This window comes from Parasteatoda tepidariorum, chromosome X1, assembly GCF_043381705.1.
Source record: "Parasteatoda tepidariorum isolate YZ-2023 chromosome X1, CAS_Ptep_4.0, whole genome shotgun sequence".
NCBI lineage: Eukaryota > Metazoa > Arthropoda > Arachnida > Araneae > Theridiidae > Parasteatoda > Parasteatoda tepidariorum.
Genome location: NC_092214.1, coordinates 21,452,925 through 21,473,213, shown reverse-complemented (window position 1 = coordinate 21,473,213; position 20,289 = coordinate 21,452,925). Strand labels below are relative to the sequence as shown.

General features: G+C 28.4%; 1 protein-coding gene across 1 annotated transcript; it reads right to left on the bottom strand.

Moving 5' to 3' along the window:
* Positions 1-491: 491 nt before the first annotated feature.
* On the bottom strand, positions 492-18,435 carry LOC107437642 (E3 ubiquitin-protein ligase TRIM71-like). Its single transcript, XM_016049721.3, has one exon. It carries the CDS (start codon positions 17,966-17,968, stop codon positions 15,623-15,625), a length of 2,346 nt encoding a protein of 781 aa, XP_015905207.1. The 5' UTR covers positions 17,969-18,435; the 3' UTR covers positions 492-15,622.
* Between the last annotated feature and the right edge of the window lie 1,854 nt (positions 18,436-20,289).

The window sequence follows — 20,289 nt, the reverse complement described above, 5'->3', positions numbered from 1 at the left end:
TGTAATTTTGAACTGAACTCTGAAGACAAGGGAACTTCTGGATCAAGCATTGGGAAAAACTAGCCTTCATGGAAAAATTTTTGATGGAACTAATCTGTATTTGCGTTACACGGAGTGGAAAACCTGATAAGATAATTCTAACCCATGATCCATTTACTACCAGGGATATTTTATGTCAGCACCGTGGTCGGTACGATCAGGGTGCAGAATTCATATAGAGAAGGCATTACTAGGATTCAAACCCGGGTCACCTCTTCGGGAGGCGAACGTTCTACTCCCTGAGCCACCACAGCTTATGTGAATAGTATTAATATCATTATGGACCTTTGCAGAGGTGGCAAATAGACGCACAACTGGAATAGGAAAAAAAATTAAGTGGCTAAGAGTAGACAACAAAGAATAGGATTAAATAATTATAATTAAGAAAAAAGCATGGGTGAATTTCTTAAATTGTAGTAGTTTGTTAAATTCTTACAAAATTAAATATAACCTTTGATAATGACCTTAATCTTTATTTCTAATGAAATACAATTTGTTTTTAGTATGCACAATCACATGCTCAGATGACTTTCACAGATAAACAAAACTGAGTGTAACACAATAAAAAAAAAGTTTTCAAAATATTAACAACTAATCCAAGATTTACATAATTCACATTATTATATTCCTACAAAAATATGACTAAATATAAGAACATACACATGGAAAAAATGTAATTGCACAACCACATAATTTTTGGCTACAAAATAAGCTGTCACATTTCTTGACAATACAGGTCACTTTCAGAAAACTAAAATGATTATTTCTGGAACATAAAATTTTGAACAGAAATAATCTCTTACACATAGATTGGATAGTTTTAAATTTATTTCTTTAAGACAAGCAATAGTATGGATTATCACATATTTACATCAAGTAAAGTTTGTGCAAAATATACCAGCCAAAAGGAAGCCGATAGTGCTTGTGCTAATAGTGCACAAAAGCTGTATAGTTAAAATTTAAAAAGAAAAGACTAAAAAATATAACTTAAACCTTTTATTCAAGCAAGACAACAAAATAGTTTACTATCATTGGATGTGTGCATCCATTTGTTTAATCACAAGAGCACTTTTAGAATGGTATACTTGGCCTTTAAAACTGCACAGTTACCACAAACGTTTGCTAAATTTCAAAATATTTCACAATTGCATAGGAACTGTCACCATTAGTTTAGAATTTATTTTAAGGAGGCTGGACGTGTAAAGCCTAGGAACTGCCTACCTATTAAAATTGTAAGGACAGAGTCAACAATTCTTGGAAGAATCAAATAGAACAATATGATAGCACTTTCAACAGTTATATTTATTTTTGAATAAGGTTAAATAATAAAACTAAATCATATAACTTGCAAATTATAAAATAATTTTTTTTCCTTCAAAAAATGACTACAACACACTTGCAGATAACTAAATTTTTGATAAAGAATCCTTTCTTTAAGAAAAATATTAAAACTAACAAAATTAAATTTGTGAATGAAAATACAAATAAAAACATTGTGAAAACTTACAGATAAGACTACAGCAGTTGAGCTATTTGCTTTTGATTTTGTCTCATTTGATTGTTTAGGTCACAATCTAATTTTTGAGAAATACAATTACAAGCTTGGTTAAAATAAAAACATAGTGGGATAAAAGCATAATATCAGAATATTACTTAGAAATAAAAAGGCAACACATATTACAAAATGAAAACAAAACAGAATTTTAACAGCCACAGAGATGATAACTTGCTGTGCTTTGTGGTAGTAAAATTTGATTAAGAGTTATTTTGCCCACTGCTATATAAATAATTCATAAGTTCATATAAAATATAACTTTCTTCCAATTATTTTATGGTGCGCCACTTAATGTTTATTCGAAATTAAAACAAATAATGCAAGATTTTAAATCTCTACCATTGAATAAAATCTTTTCACGCTAGTGAGCAGTTGGCATCTTAGAAGTCACAAACATGTAGAATTCAAGGTTAAGAAATTGATGTTTTTATTTCATTAAAATAAAAATTAAAATTGACAAAATTTGTTTATTTTATTAATATTTACTATCTAAACAGTCTTCAAACAGTTATATCTAATTTTGGAAAAATTTTAAGATATTTAAATATATGTTAAGTTTTTTAAAAACTTTTAATATATCTAAAGTTTTTTTTGTTGCTTAATGTGCATTGTAAATGTATTATATGCATATTGTATACACATACTCAATTCTGAAATGCAACAAGATTAAAAAAAAAAATAACAGTTAATGAAAAGTAAAACTAGGATTTAAAATCAAAAAGAAATTGATAATCAATTGTTAAACTGTGAAATAATTGTTATAAATTATATTGGTGATATATTTTCTACTATTTCCATGGCTAACAGCATTCAAGGGAGAAAAAAAATAGTTTAATTTGTAAATGATTATTTATAAAAAATGTTCAGTTGATTATACAAAATGATTGTTTCTTATAATTAAAGTTGATGTAAAATAATAATTTTAAATGATTCTAATTAAAAAAAATTTATAAATTACTTCCACAATTTAGATTAAATCAAAAAATAAGAATTACAGTTATGATTTTGAATATGTAGTATTTATTTGGTTACAAATAAAAAGACTATTAATTTAACTTAATTCTTGTATCATTAAAAAAATAAATGAGAAGTTTCTAAAACTGAATTCTATAGACCTATTGTGAACAACATTTCTAAAAATAAATTGCCATCCAGATTATTTTACATTAAAAATGGCAATAGGGTCTACTTTACTAGTACATTTGTGACTAATTTTTAATCTGTGAAATACTGATTAAAGTGTGCAAAATATCTAATGTAAATTTGACACTATAGACAGGTTTTCTAGTAGTGCATAAATGTTTTGTAAATTTTATGTAAACAATAAATCTATACTAAATTTGCAAATTAATTAGCATTAATTTGTCTCACCTCATACGCACTTGCATTAGAGAGAGCTATATACAATTTTTACTTGTTTAAATACTTATATTTAAGTCAATATTTACATCATCCAAATCCTGTGTTTACAGCTGACTATTTTCATTATATCCACTCTCGGTTTTTGTATGTATTTTTAAGAAACACTTTTATTGCATGCAAAGAGAACAAAGTTATCTAAACTGGCTCAGAATAATTAAAGGATATTTCAATGCTTTGGAAAGAGATAATGTTCTTTTTTGGTTTACAACAGTAAAAGTAAAAACAAAAAGAGCAGTTAAGATGCACCATATTAAAGAGTTTTGGTAGTTAGCCCAAAAAGTAAAATCGTTCTACAATAATAAAATAATTTAACAGTTCTAAGCAAGCTTAAATATAACATTTCACAAGGTGATAAAAATATGCTGTTGACAGTTGTTAGGTGTGAATCCTATATCCTGTGTTTATTGGCATAATGCTTTTGTATAAAAGGATGATACTCTCTTACAGAACAGAAGAATATGTATATTTAAGCACTTAAATATAACTAATGTTACGAGTTTAGCATGCATTTTTTTAGTATTATATATATATTTTATTTAAGTTAAATAATCTTTTACTATATAATATACAGAGAGAGCATAAAAAAAGTTTCATATTTTTTTCTCCTCTTTCTGCTATAAGAAGCCAACTATCAGTTATAAAAATTATGCATTTTAACAAAATAAAGATTTAATAACTTTAAAAATCTTTAAGGCATGAAATCCATTTAATATAAAAAGAGATAATCTAAAAAATTATATACACATATATACATCTAAAAATATGTAACTCTTTAGGAAAACTGAAACCTCTAAAGAATGCACATAGTTTGATATATGTGGGTTTTAAGTTATGACAAAGCTGTTCACCATGGAAATATAAGATGTATTAACTAAAAATGTCATCCAAGACATTAATGAATAATCATTCTTTCTAAATATTAATACACTATACTAATACAAACATAATGTAAAGTAAAAGCTAATTATCTATATGAAAAAATAATTGAAGAACACCATGATTTAAGACATTAAAAAAAAAACTTAAATTCTACATGTCATTGGTAATATTTCACAGTGTTAGTCTAAATAATATAAAAAATTTAGTAGGAAAAATTTAGTGGCCATATTAAATTTAAACATAGTTTATGATAAAAACATAAATTTGATAATTTTAACGATTTGAAATATTAAGTAATCCTTATATATTGTTGTAACTTTGCATGATTGAAACAAAGCAATTCAAGCCTTTTCAATATATATTAAGTCAGGCATTTTAATAAGAAATGAATTTTTTTTTTTTTGTTCCTTAGAGCAGTGTGTTCCAAATCACTTTTGTTTTTTATTCTTCTGCAAATTTATGAGTTATTTTTCAAATCTTTTGTCCCCCTCTACATATATAGTAATGCTGTATTTTAAGCCTTAATTTCTGAGTTTACATTTTATTCTGGTGACTTACTTTTATTCTTGGGTATTATTTTTTGTTTCTCCAACAATAATTTTACACACATCTTTCAGACTTCTGTAGATGTGTACCACTAAAAAGAAATCACAACCCTAAGGAGTAAGCAAAAGAAGTTCAACTGCATATAACACATGATGGAATTATACAAGTGGCGTAAATAGATCACAAAAACTTGTAAAATATATGTATTATACATGTTAATATAACTAAAACGAAATATGTTTTTGTTACCCTAAGTTTTCATAATGATTTATCAATTAGAAAATCAGATTCGATGACATACATTGTAAGCAGAAAATACACTTTTAAATAAGGCAATAACAATTTCAAGAAATGTTAATGTATGGAAATATTTATTTCCTATAACAAATGAGAGAAATTAAACATTTTTTTTTTTTTTGATTAGACTAAGTATGACACACAAAATAAAAATTTTTATGAGAAAATGATCATATAGCACAAAAAGTAGATAATCATTCAATACAAAAAAATAGACAAAACAATTCTAACACCAACCAACTTTTAGCCTTAAAAGACCATTAATTATAAGACTACAATTTTTAACTTTACACAAATGCTATCACAGGACTCATGAATCAATTATAAAGTAATGCTAAAGGCCATTCTACGAGTAGAAATTTCAAATGTGTTCAATCACTACAATTAATACATATGTCATGCTAAAGCGATCAATCAGGTTCACCTAAAATCACGCAAGTCATCGTGCATGATTTCATAACATTGATTGCTCATTCTTGAGTTTTTGAGAATACCAGAATATTTATCATGGACTAAAAATAATATTGAAGAATTAACTGAAATATTTGCAAAACTGACTGAAAATATAACTTAATCCTGAGTTTTCTTAAAGCTATTCTTACTGCATCACGTGAGATTCTTTTTGCAGTATACTTAAAAATATCCGAAGTGTCAGCCATAGGTTTGCCTGAAGATATTTGTAGTAAAATCTTTCAGATTTTAGTGTGTGCTTGCCACCATGAAATGGCCCTTAATCTTATTGCAATAATCGAACAATCTAAATTGAAATAGCAATATATTATTCATCTAAAATTATATTTAAATACTGAAATCACATAAGGAAGCTTTCAATTTCTCAGCAGATGTTAATTACTCGAATACATACCAAAGTAATTCAGCAAATTGTCACTATTTTGTGCCAATCTCCAGATTTATGCAAAAGTGATTGAGCCGCGATGGCTCAGTGGTTAAGGCACTGAACTGTTCATTTTAAAGAACTTTGGTTCGATCCCCAGTGGCGGCTTGAAGCCCACCCAGCTTTAGAGTGATGGGTACCAGCCTATCTGGGAAGTAAAGGTGGCCCATGCGCAGTGCTGGCATCATTGACACAATCATGCCGTTGGTCACAAAATTGTTGAGCCTTAACCTCCATGACCCCTGGCCCACAACGGGCTGTTGTGTGAATGCTTTTTTTTGCTATGCAAAAGTGATTATAGTTTTCATATTTAAACAAACTTTTCAATTACTAATTCAACAGTATGACTTTGAAACTTGGACAAGAAGCATTGATATTACACATAAAATCATTTAAGTTTTGAACTGCAAGGCCATTAATCTTACAATCATCTCATGAAATATATCATTTGGATTGATCTTAGCTTTTAGTCAGGCTTAACTTGAGAAACTTTACTCGAATCCAGCCGAGTATACAAAAAAGTACATTTATCGCATGGTTCCAAAAATTGTTTTAAGTAAAGAAGCATCCAGATTAGAAACAGATAATCATCTAGCAATTTGCAAAAAAAAAAAAAAAATAATATTTTTCTCTAAAAAAGTAAAAATGCATAAGAAAATTTAAACATTTAATTGACTAGATTTTACTCTTTCTAACTATAATGAATACTAAACAATTTTTCAAATAAAGCTAACTAAGTGCATTCACATCATAACTAAAAATATGAAAATGAAACAGTATAACTAAATATTTAGATGATGCACATATGTATTCATTAGAATTTCTGTTAATAGATTTATAACAGATACATTTTTACTAGCATTTTTAAAAAAATGAGGTGTTAGAATCATTTTGTTCATTCTATTCTAAAATATTGAAATAAGTCTTAATACTTTGGTACTTATAACAAAATATTTTGGTTGTACTAAACAATGATACAATTTTGTTGTACAAAACAAGATACATTTTTTTCAAAAACATTAAAAATTTTATTTATTTTGCCTATATTCCAATCAAGCAGTTCATAGCAATCAGTATAAAATGTTTAATTTCTTACAAGATTCTTAAACCATAATTTCTGATTTATTTTGATATTTGCAATTGTTCATTTTTCTTTGATATCATGTAAAAGATATTTACATTCGAATGAATTCACTATTATCTCATACTATCAAGGCAACTGACAAAGAATATTTTTTAGTAATCACATTTATAGGAACAATGTATATTTATAAAGGCTTCATATATTTCCTGGAAAATAATGCAGCATTAAAAGTAAAAGCCCTCTCTTAGGTGGCATTTAACACTAAGGTTGACTTTGAGCTGAGAAATACAATATTTATGTTTAAAACATATTACACCTTACAATCTTTGATTATGTTACATATTAACGGCAGAATGATATGACAAAGTCCTTGTAAGTCATTCATTAATGTTTTATAATCAATGACTATGTAAAATAGTTTAAGCTTTGTGTGTATACTTCTAACATAGTTTTCCTCATTAAATGAGGATATGATGATAAAAACTAGTTAAAAGTCTAAACATATTAAAAAAATAACTATAGTGAAATAAGTAAATTTAAGTTTTTGAAACCCAAGGCTTAAAAAATTGCATTGAAAAAAAAACATAACATAAAATTGAAATATATTCTATTTAAATTTATAAAAAAATGAACATTTAAAAATAAAAATATAAAATTACCCAAAACAATATAAATTACTGAATCCCTGAGAAAATGACTAAAAAATACAGGGAATAAAACCATATCCATCACTCACAAATCACTTACAGTAATAGGAACATTTAGCAGTAAGATAACTTACACGAAATAGGTTCAAAACCATTGTATGAGTGAGTTATACAACACTAAACATTTATTTTACATGTATAACAAAACACACAATCACTAAAAAATTGGTTTAACCTGTATTTAAACAATATATGCATAGACATATTATTATACATACATATAATATATATATTATACATACATATATTATACATACATATAAACAAGAAGGCCTAAAGTACTTTATAAGGTAACTTTAGACATCTTATCAAAGATGGAGTTACGAATTAAAGTAGGAATGGGAACTTGTTTCAAAATAATATCCACATTGATTCAATTATAAATCCATCTTTGATTCAAAACAAAATGTATAGATTCCTATATTTTGACAAGTGCTAATTTCACTAATTAGAAAAGACACAAAGTAATATCCAAAATACGTATACAATTCAGATTGATTAAAATGTATATCTGTTATAGTTTTGAACTTTTGATTCCAGGCAGTTAGAGAACCAAATTGCAACTTTGGCTCAAACACATAAGACAGAAACATAGATGAAAATGCAAAGATTAGACACATTTAAAAGAGCATAGGGGAGAATATAAAATATCTAAAGCTATTTTGATTGGTGCAGTTTAAGCCTCACCCTGGCTTGTTTTAGTTATGAACAAATTCAAGAAGACTGAAAAGAAATATACATCTGCATGTTCAGTATCCAGTCTTTTGAAAAACTATCACAGTGAATCAAAAAGCTTAACCTTTTGAGAAAGATATAGGTTTGAGCATCCTACTTATTAATGAAACCTTTGGTGATAGAGATTATGAAATCTATGTTTAAAATTGAAAACAAAAATGAAATTTAAGACTAGTATTTTAGATTTCGTATGAAAAAATAATAATATATTTTTGTCTTAACTCACTAAAAAAAAAAAAAAAAAAAAAAAAAAAAAAAAAAAAAAAAAAGAGATGGAAAAACAAAAAATAAAGATAATGATTTTCATAGTTAGTCTTCAGCTATTAATATACATATAGTCAAATAAAAAGATATTTCATATGAGAAAGAAAAAAATTCTAACATCAAGTCCACTTGGTAGAAAATTAATAAATACTTTTAAACAGTATTAGAATAGCAATATTTTTAAATTCGTTTAAAGTTATTTGAAGATAAGTTGCAGTAGTTGATACACACATTTAAAAATAAACTAAATTTGATTTTCCTTCAGGAAAATAAATTTTCCAAGATAAATTATCTTCAATTTTACTGAGTTGACTAGCATAATATTTTAAGCTAATAGAACTAAAAGTGTTAATTTATAACTTTAAAAAGTAAAAATAAAACAGAAACAAAGAAAAACTTTTGAACAAGATTTGAGTAATGTTTTTCAAATGCATAAAATAGAGTTATATGAAATAGGACCACAATAACATGCTGGTCTAGAAAATATCAGTTTAAGTCAAAGAAAAACAAATATTCAAAACAATATTTTTCGAGCTATCAGTGATCTACCAGCATAAGTAGATAATGGCATAGATTTTAAAAACATTTTAACACTTAAAAACTAGTAAGATGGCAAAATCTCATATTTAATTACTTAATATTAAACATACATTAAATGTATGTTTACTATGACTTTCAGGTATTTATTTTCGTTATAGTTATTAACAGTTTTAAGTTTACTTAATTTTAAGGAAGAACTTATAACAAAGACTGTTTTTTAATAAGTATCAAGTGAGAAAAATAAACCTCAGAAAATGACGCCTAGACCGAGAAGTTTTGTTAAAATGGTCAAGATACTCTTATAATATCTTAAATTATTAGAATTGAAAAAATTAAGATATTTTTTATGAATCTACGCCAGTTTTTGCAAACATTTTTCTGTTGTTGTTACTCATCCCCCTGGTGTAGGAAAGCCTACACCAAGTCCAAAAGACCTTGTCATCAAACATCAAAAAATCTCTTGCTCAACCAACAGCCACCTCCTAAGAATAATTTTTTTTTCTTGAAAACATTAGCGATAACTGCCTGTGTAGACTAGATTGTACTTGTGATTGTTAAGTTTAAGTGCGATTGTATGCAATCCACTACACCGTTATTTAAGGTTAAGGAATTGCCGGATTGCTCTGATTAGTAGATTTTCGTATAAGCTTTAAAGAGACAAGCATGTGCAAAATCGTCACCTGTGTTTATTTTAGGTTTGATGACAGATGTTATTTGGGGTTGCCTGGATTTCTTCAATCATCTACATTGCCAGGATAAATTAAGAATGTTTAAAACAATTTTGAAGTTTTGCACAGAATTGGTTTTAAGTGAAATGTAAAATCCACCAGCTTGGTTTAAAGCTCATTTGTTTAAATAGAGCCTGAGAAGATTGACATAGCTGCGTTATGCATTAATAAGTAAATTCGTTGAATAAGAAAAGATTTAATATGACATGAAGTCAATTTTTCATTGAAGTGCATCTGTTAAGACTATGATTAAAGTCTTAAGTCTCTATGATAATTTCAATGATTTTGAAGAAAAGAAATAGGTATCACATTTTATTAGTAACTTTAATGAGTTTCATATTGCATTTTTTTATAATCCTGTTTCATTAAATAATAGTTTTGAGCTTACATATTGCAGAAGAGATACAACAAAAAAAGTTTAGTTTGTAAAATAATAGTTTTGTGTGCGTCTATTGAGAAATTTTTCATGAAATTTGCAGCAGGTAACAAAACTATCGACTCAGAAGAAAATAGATATAGATCTGCTGTTTTTAATGTATATTTTGTGTTAAAAAATGAGAATTATACATAGAAAATTTTGAATTTTTTAGGATTGCAATAGTCTACGTTCTGCACGTGATGAAAGTGGCATTAATAGAAATGTGTTAAAAGTGGTTGGCGAGAAAAAAAATCAGCAAACAACTGTCGCAAACGCATAACAGATCAGTTCCAAATATAAAAATATTTCATAATTAAAAATGTAATGCTAAATATATTGAGACTGTCAAACTGGATCATGAATATCTATCGCTTTAAAAGTAGAGTACCAACTGAAACCGGATGAAGGTATGTACCACTTTTAAAAATTAAGAGTACTGCCAACTTATTTTTGCTTTATACACAAACATAAAGCAAAGTTAAGTAAAACTAAAATAAATTGGCCTTTCATGCAATAGCTAGTTTTTCATCTTCTTTAATTAAACTTCAGTTAATAAAGGACATTTTTTAGTAGCGTAGATACTTTATCATGCATTGTTGTATTGGACATTGCCTTTGAATATTGGTGAACTTAGTAAGTACATCATTTGAATACAAATGTGATAAATTTTAGAATTTTTCCTTGCATGTTGCAGATAAATTAGGTGGTTCTGCTATTGGTCTGTTGCATTTATAAAAAGAGGTACGAGTTATTTCAGTTTTATAACACTGGCAATAGATTTTAATAAATCTATTACAACACATTAATCATATTTTAAACTATATAAAATGAGATGTTAATCCAAATAACTTTCTAAAAAATCGAGAACAAAAAATAAAGATCACATATACTTCTAAAATCTAACAAAACATTAGGTATATGAAAAAAAAAAGCAATGTTACCTGGATAATTCCTGGTCAATAAACTTTCAAAGCAACTCCTGGTCACAACTTTTTAATATACTTGGAAAAATTCTCAAAAAAAAAAAAAATATCAAAGAGATACCCTGAACTATTCGAACATTAGAATACATTACTCTGAACATTAAAATCATTGATTCAATTATAAGATCAATATTTATAAAGTCTAAAAAAAATTTAAATCTTAAATAAATTTCTATAAAATAATACTGGCCTAGGGAAGGATACATTTTAACAAAGATCATTCTCACAACTAAGTTTTAAATAGTTCTCTTTTCAGTTGAAATAAGTCACCAGAGCAACAAGGAGTGAAGAGCATTCTTGGAAAGAGCAGGTAAATTATACAGGTCAAAATTGTATACAAAAATGAAACAGCAGCTATTTTGGTGCAGAAAAAATGTGTTTTTGGAGCAAATAAATGTGATTTTTGGAACCAATAATTTTTATATTTGGCTATATTAACTGTTTTAGTTTGTGGCACGCATAGCCTTGTTTGCTCATTTGATGAAAATTTTTTCTCATTACCTACTCTAAGATCTTGATTATGCATCACACTATATTGAAGAGGGAGGGAAAAAACTTAATTCTAGATGATTTCAAAGTAAATTCCCATGGTTTTTGGATAGCATTTACAGCACATAGTTACTTCTGGCCATTCCTGCAGGGTTTTTCAAATTCCAATATTTTATATTTAATATTTTATTTTCCAATATATTTATTATTAAACACACAAATTTTAAATTCAAATTTTCCCTTTCTGATGCATTTGTTTCGCAGCAATTTAATCTTAAATACACGTCATATGATTGTTTTCGGTGGTAATTTACAATTTCTTCTCACACTTTGATAAAGTTTTTCAAATTCTGATATTTTAAAAGCACTAATTATGTGCTGAGTCATTGTTAATCTACGTCATTTTCTTATAGTTTTTCTACATGTGATTTTTTAAAATTACGATATTATTAATTGTTATTACATGCAAATTTGTTTTGAGTAATAATTTGTTAATGACTTATGCAAAAACCACTCTAGATTATATACCACATTTTTTATGATTATTTCTACTATTTTTTTAAAATTCCAATATTTTAAATACAATGCTACTGTGACACACATACTTCAAATTTTAGGTCTTTTTGTCACACTCTATTTGAGAAAAAAGTTGTCATGTATTGATAGTTTACTAAGTTTGATTTGATGTTGTGATACCTGATTTTTTGCCAAAGTTTACCTTTTGCACAATTAATAGTATTAGAGTTCAGAAGCAGTTTAGTGCAATTTGGCAGAGGGGGGGGGGCATGTAGGAGAAGCAAAAGTTTCACTTTGAAGAATTTTGCACTACAGTTCCAACCCTGTAGGTTGAATAATGACAATTAGCATTTGTTCTACTTTTAGAAGGAAAAAAAGAAAAAAACAGCATTTAGGAGAAGTTTCCCTTTGGAGCAATTGCGCAGCTGTTCCAACCCTGTAGGTGAAATACTGACAGTAAACATTTGTTCCATTCTTTTATGGGCCAATTACTTTAAAAGGTGTAGATTAAATCACAATAGACAGGGAAGCCAGAGATATGTATACAAAATGCACAAAAAATACCTAGGCTAAAGTTTTGCTGAATGTGAATAAATTTATATTTAGTTCAAAAATATTGTTATAAACTCTATAAACATAATATTATTAATGTCTACATATGATGAAAATAAGCTTTATTGGTTTAATAAATTGAAGTAGCAAATAAAAAGAAAAAAATATTTATATTAAATTTGTAAGTGAACAGCAATTACCCAATAGGTGACCAGAAATTATCCCATTCCAAGAGATATTCTGGGTCATTTATTTAAAATAGAAGAGTATGACCGATTAAAAATAATTTATTAGAAGGACATAATTTACTTCTTTCATGCCAAAATCGGTAATTTTATTTCGTAATTTTTTTTTTTTAAAACTATGAATTAATCATTAGGATAGCACTACTTTCAAATCAGAAAACTCTCTTTCTGCGATAATTTATACCAACATAACTGATAATTTGTCATTTAAAATGAATATTGTTACACAAACCTAAATAACTAATCTAAAATATAATCAATTCGGACTGATAGAGTTTCTCTTAAATACACGTATAATGCTGGCAAAATCCTATGAGAGGCACACTCAAAAGAAAAACCATTCAGTCAAGACAATCTAGGAATATTGTAATTCCTTAAAAAAAAATTAAAAGAACATAGCTACAAAACCAATTTATCTTCCATGAAACATATCTTTATGTTAGAAATCTAGCTTTAAAAATATGAATCACATTATTTTAAAAGTAAAATAATTTTACATAAGTTTATTTAAATCAATTATTTGTTTACTATAACCCTACCTGTATGCTAAATTTTGTAGTAAGTAACATTCAATTATAATTTAATATGCATTGATATGAAAGCAAAGCATTTCAGCCATCTAAATTCGACTTAGTTTACTGACATTTTTACAAGGATATTAAAATATAATAAAAAGTTTACTGGCAAGATAAACAAGGGTATTAAAATATAATTTTACATTTAAATCAAAAATAAGAATTAGAATTTGTACTGTTTTAAATATCTTAGAGAAAAAAAGATTTATTGCTAAAATGAATTCAGCAACAAAAATTATCACATAAACTAATTTCATTCTAGTAACAATACTCACTAGAAGAATTCTGTTCTTAGCTAAAACACAGAACAAAAATAACATTAAAAGTTTATATTAAAAAAAGTAATAAGTTTTAAGTTATTGACAGTAAATATACTTATAGAAAGATAACTAAATTAAAAAAATAAACTATAAACCTAATAAATAACTAAAGCAAACAAAAATTCTAATTATAGTTTTTAAATATTGATATTATTGGTTAATGAATTCTAAAAGTGACTTAAATGGAATTATGCATAAAATATTTTATTAAACTAAATCTTAATTATGTAATTTAATATCACAAAACTTTCAAATGGTACTACACCGGGAAAAAAAAACACAAAAGCTGAAGACTGAATATTTAAAATCATTGCAGGTACATATAATCGATACTTTAGATGCACCTTTATAAATAATATTCAAATAGTTCAACAAATCTAAATAAACTTTAAAAACAAATATTTTAGACATATCTCATTCATATGAATAAGTTGTAACAAATAATTATGCCAGGACCGCAGCCAGGATTTTATTTAGTAAAAGGTTAAAATAATCAAGCGTATTTAAAATATGGAAATATAAATATTAACATTTCTTAGCTAAGGCAAAGATTGCAAAATTTTATAGAGTAGTTAGTGATTTATTCTCAACTTAAGATAAAAAAGTTAATTAAAAACTATTTCTTGGGTAAAGTTTGCACTCACCAACATATAAAATTCGCGATACTTTATATCAGGTTCTTTTATTCACAAGAAAATTATTATAACCAGTCAGTTATACTAACTTTTATAAATTATATTCTAATTCATTATCACCATATCTTCCCTAATTGTTTGAATAATTTATCCTAATAAAGTCTTTAAAAAAAAAAAGATATTTTGATATAAAGAGCAATACTTTATAACAATTAGAGCAACTAAAAATTTTTTTTATTGCTATAGGGACAATTGTAAAGCTTAGCATTCTAAAAAGTTAAAATGAAATAAAGTAGACAAACTTTTAATTTCACTTTGTATATTGTCCACACTTTAAAATGAAAATATTAAAAACTTATTTAAAAATTTATTGGCAGGTTCTTTTGGTAAATTTTGTTTCGGGGACTGGTTTATTCATCCTATATTTCACTTTATAGCTACGGCCCTGAATTATACAATTCTTAAAAGAAAAAAAAAAAAGAAGTTTTATTCAAAATAAATTTAAATTTAATTCAATATCAGCAATAAAACAAAATATGGTAGATATTACTTTGCAGATTTCATAATTGATCAGATAACATTTAGCAAACTGCTACTTTCTAATATCATATGTCAAATTGTTCTTAAAAACAAACTAATGTTACTGTAGTTACATTTAGTTTTAAAGCAGATATGACTAAACTATCAGCATAAATAAATATATATACTCTACACTCGATCACAAGACAAATTTAAACATTTTGCTTCACACACTTTTAAGTGCTTCAATTTAGGAACATGTACCATTTGCAAAATTTTAGTCACATTTATGACAATTTTCATGTCAAAACTCCACTTCATTTTAATGAAAATTCGTCGACATAAATGCACGATTAATAGTAAATGCTTAAAGAGTACAGTAAAATTAGAAAACTAAAGTAACGAAAATAACAAATTGCAACTGCTATGCAGCAATGCAGTAAAATTTTCAAAGAAAAAATTATAATTCCTTTAATTTGAGGTAGAAGAAAATTGTCATGAAATGACTTTAGTAGCGAGGTATAAAATCTTATCACACGCTATAAAAAAAGTTAAAAAGGAACTTATTAAACTAAGCACCTCTAAAATATTTTAATGCTTTGAAGACCCATTCCCTGAGCTATATAATGCTACAGAGGTCATCAGTTATAGGTATCAGAGCATCTTGATACAAAACTTCTTAAAATACTTGAATTCTATTGTTACCAAAATCCACTATAATAATATAGCCTTCAGGAGAAACGCATACACCTGAAGGTCTATCCATCTGATCAGGTCCCACTCCATATGTTCCAAACTTACAGAGAAAATGTCCATTTGGATGGAAAATTTGAATGCGATGATTCCTTGAATCTGCAACAATAATATGCCCTTCTGGATCAACAGCTACTCCTTGAGGTCTTAAGAAATGACCATTGTTTGAACCTTCTTGCCCTAAAAATCTTGCCGATTGAAAATTTGGATGAACCACAAGAATACGGTGATTATTAAAGTCAGTTACAACCATATGACCATCTGATGTAAAACTCACTCCACGAGGAGAATCAAATTGCTTCCACAGACCACCATCAAAACCATACTTGTTAATAAAAGATCCATCAGATCCAAAAAGTTGTAATCTATGATTTCTAGTGTCTGATACCAAGATGTGCCCTTCAGCATTAACAGCAACATCCCATGGATAATTGAATTGTCCATTCTTACTTCCCCTTTCTCCAAACTTAAGAATAAAATTCCCGTCTCCATCAAAAATCTGAATTCGATGATTATCTTTATCTGCAACAATAATTCTATTTAGATGATCAGTAGTAACACCAGCAGGTCTATCAAATTGCCCTGGTCTTTGACCTGGAGAACCAAATTTAAATTTGAAGGTACCATCAGGATTAAAAATTTGTACTCTGTTATTGCTTCGATCAGCTACAATAATATTTCCACTTTTGTCAGTACAAACTCCCCAGGGTCTGCAAAGTTTTCCATCACTATCTCCTTCACCACCAAAAGAAAGCAAGACTTTTCCAACTTGGCTATAATTGCGTCCCATACGAACATTAACGTGGAAAGGACTCTGTTGAATATGCATCCCACGTAATAAAACAGATATTACATGTTGGCCAACAACTTCTGGGGCATAGCAGATAGCATAGGTACCATTTTGGCGATCAATGACATGTGCTTTGCAATTAGTGCCATCAGGTGACTGGACATTCACACTCAAGATATCACCTCCAACTACTTGAAGCTCACCCAAATAATCTTTTACTTGGACCAAAAATGTTGACTGGTGACCACAAAGGGCTTGTTGGAGACCTTCACCAGCAGCAACAGAATTAGGACCAAATCCTGATGTGCTTAGAAACCCAAGGGTACTAATGGCACCCAACAGAGCATTGTCAGGCTGCGTAAATATTACGTTGTCATCTTCATTAAACTGCATATTACTACGTCGTTGTCTTAATTCACTTATTTCTAATAAGCACTTTTCTTTTGCTTTTAAAATATCAATATCACTACCAGAGTCTAATACATGTTGAATAAATTCTATTATTCGTGACATTTCCTTCAAAAGAGACTTTAAATCTTTAGTCTGTAATAAAATTGCTCTACCTTTAATTTGCCTTATCTTTTCCAGTTGGCGTAATAGTTCTCGCTCCCTTTCCTCTAAAACAGACACGTGTCTTCGAACAGTTGTTCTGATTTCAGTAGCAACATTTTGTATTTTAAGCTCAACATCATCAGACAATCTTTGACTTCTTTGGATGCTTTCCTCTAAGCTAATTTTATTATTTGCTGCTTCTTCCAACAAAGTTAAAGTTGCTTTCCTGCAATCAGCAACTGCATCTTGTAAATAGCTCATTGAGTGCCCAGAATGATTGACATCCATGATGCATTCATTGCATAAAGGTTCCCTGCATAACTCGCAATACAGGCGGAGGACTTTTGAGGGATGCAGATCACAAAAATTTGACTGTTTAATTGTTGGTAATGAGCTGACAGGTAACTGGTAATCGGGAGAATTTGCCGAAAATGTATCAATAACATGATCTTTTGTTAAACGAACCCGCTGATGAGCTCTGACACAATTCTCGCAAAGAACTTCATTGCAATCTTTACAACGTGCAACTGTTTTATTACCTTCATCACAAGATGTACATAATGAACTAGGCTCATCAACAGGAGAAGAATAGGCACTAAAGTCATCAACCAGATTAATGATGGTGTTAAAGGATGGATGGTGTTTAAGCATGTGGTTAAGGAAGGTTGCTTGAACATTAGCTATCTCAGGGATAAAATCTTCTTGCAAAGATGCATTTTTATGACAACTTGGGCAAACAATAAATTCTGAAAAATTCCATGAACGATCGTGTGCAAGCTGATTTAAACAAAACTTACAGAATGAATGAAGGCAAGGCAACAAGCTCGAGTAAACAGTATGTTCACTACAGCGAGAACACATTTGATTTTTGCGTGGCTCAATAAATTCAACAGCAGTATCACTCCCATAACCACTAGTAGAGCACCACATGATTATTCAATACTCCTAACACAATCGTAGAGACGTTAAAAATGAACGCTGATTCAAAGAGATGAGTAAATAGCTACAAGGATTAAAATAATGCAAACGCTTGCACTCTTTGTAAACTAACTGCAGTGTCAAAGCAGCATAACAATAAGTGGCGTTAGAAAATTCTACCTACCAGACAACTCTTTTGTCATAGTCAAAACTCTTGTAAGTGTAGTTTGCTTTGGCACTTAGCTATAAACAATTACGGGAAGCTTTTAAAACCTTGATAGGAACTGTATAAATTGCATTTCACACAATAAATTCTTATATTACTTAATGCAAATAAAATTATACCAGCTTAGTGATTTTTAATGTATGTACAGACTTAATTATTTACATGGTAGAGCAATATATCACTTACAGTCTTATATGCATCTCTAACAATAAATAATAATGAGAATTTTCATCAATATGACGTCACTAACAAGCGATTGCAGCGTCTTCTACTATAAAATCAAGAACTTGGCCAAATGAGATACTATTTCTGCCACCAAGTTTCTGCTACAAAATGGCAACGTTGCAACTGATCTAGTTTCTCCTTTTTTAGGGTTATATCATTTGGCATTTTATCACTCTTCTTTCAAATCTAGACAGATTGTGTGTACTAAACACAGATAGATCGTGTGTACAAAAGAATTTTTCATTTTTTTTTGTAATATGGTATGGGTTACTGCTTCATATTTACAATTTACTTTTCGGAAAATAAAATCAATAGTCAATTTTCAAAACAGTTCTTTTTTTAATTGTAATAATTCCTGGTCTTAATTGTACGTGCATATCTTTGAATAATATAAGAGATTTTATTCGTGAAAGTATCATATTTTAAATCTTTAATATAACCACCAGAGGTGCTTTGATAAGAAGAAAAAAATCTTAAAATATTTTGCAGCAGAGTGATTGAAAAGGATTTTTTTAAAAAGTACCATGAGATTTATTGTTTGTTTCAATATTATTTGTCATGAGCAATAAAAAGTAAAAAAGAGATTTTAATGTTCTATTTTTTTGTAAACACTGTAAAACTTTATAAAGCATTAGACTCGGATGAATTTTAAAGTTGCAATTTTCTTCTCTTCTTTTCAAATCTTAAAAATTTTCGGTCTTTCTCTAAAAATATAATAAAAAAGAGACAGAAGAAAAGACAAATTAGAAAAGTTCGAGGCAAAATGTTTTTTTTTCAACGCATTTATAGCAAAGTAAAAAGACTCAAAATATTTATAATGGAAAATTAGCTCTGATATATATATATATATATATATATATATGTCAAAACAACATATTAGAGATCAAACTNAAAAAAAATATGTGATAGCACTAAATTTTAATATCATTATTTAATTTAAACAAATAATATTATAAACCATTGAATAATAGCATCAATAAATGGAACTATTATCAAAATATAAATATTAATAGATAAATATAATATTACCGGAATAAATATTTGGAACAATAAACATAAAATTATATGTTCCTATTTCAATATATGAGCGTAAATGATTCAAAAGTATTCACGTTTAAAAACTTAAACTTTTGAGAGTAAATACCAATCACATCTGTAATTAATCACCAATAAATCACTTCTAATATTTGATGAATCACGCGCACACGCGAGCGGAATCATAGCTACCACTTGAGATCACATTTTTGGTCATCTTCCGTTCAAGGAAACACAGAACACTCGAGAAAATCGCCAGAAAACGAAATCAATTCGATCATATGCTGAACCTTTATCAATCCTCAATGAGACCGACAAGCAGCAAGCAAGTAGGGCAACACAGCAAGCACTTGCTGTAAATCCGCAAGAAGCTAATTGTTGATGGTAACACACGGTAGGCGAAAACGAAACCAAAACAGCGAAGACATCAATTCTTTAACGGCGATTCCGGTACAACGGTGTAGAGGCAACGTCTGGACCCATTATGAAGGAAAGTCCCGAAATTCTCATTCTTTTAGTCAGGATATCTGTTTCACGAGCAACGCCGGCATCGAAGGCGACACACCACGAACTGAAAGTTTGCAGGACGGATAAAGCATGTTGTGGTATGCAAATGATTAGCTTATCAGCGCATCCATGCAAAGCAGGCGGCGGTAGCGACACCTACAATGTGTATAAGAAGAAATTTGACAGTAAGTTTCTCATACAGAAATTGAACGTTGTTCTTGGGTAAAAATTTTTTTGTTATGCTTCGTGTAAGAAGAAGAAATGCCTACCATCAGGTGTCTGAGTTTGATCGAGGTCGAATTGTGGCCTACGGGGATTGCTGTTTATCATACCGAAGTAT

Coding starts and splice junctions, on each gene's coding strand:
- LOC107437642 (XM_016049721.3), bottom strand. CDS start 17,968: ATGTGGTGCTCTACTAGTGGTTATGGGAGTGATACTGCTGTTGAATTT.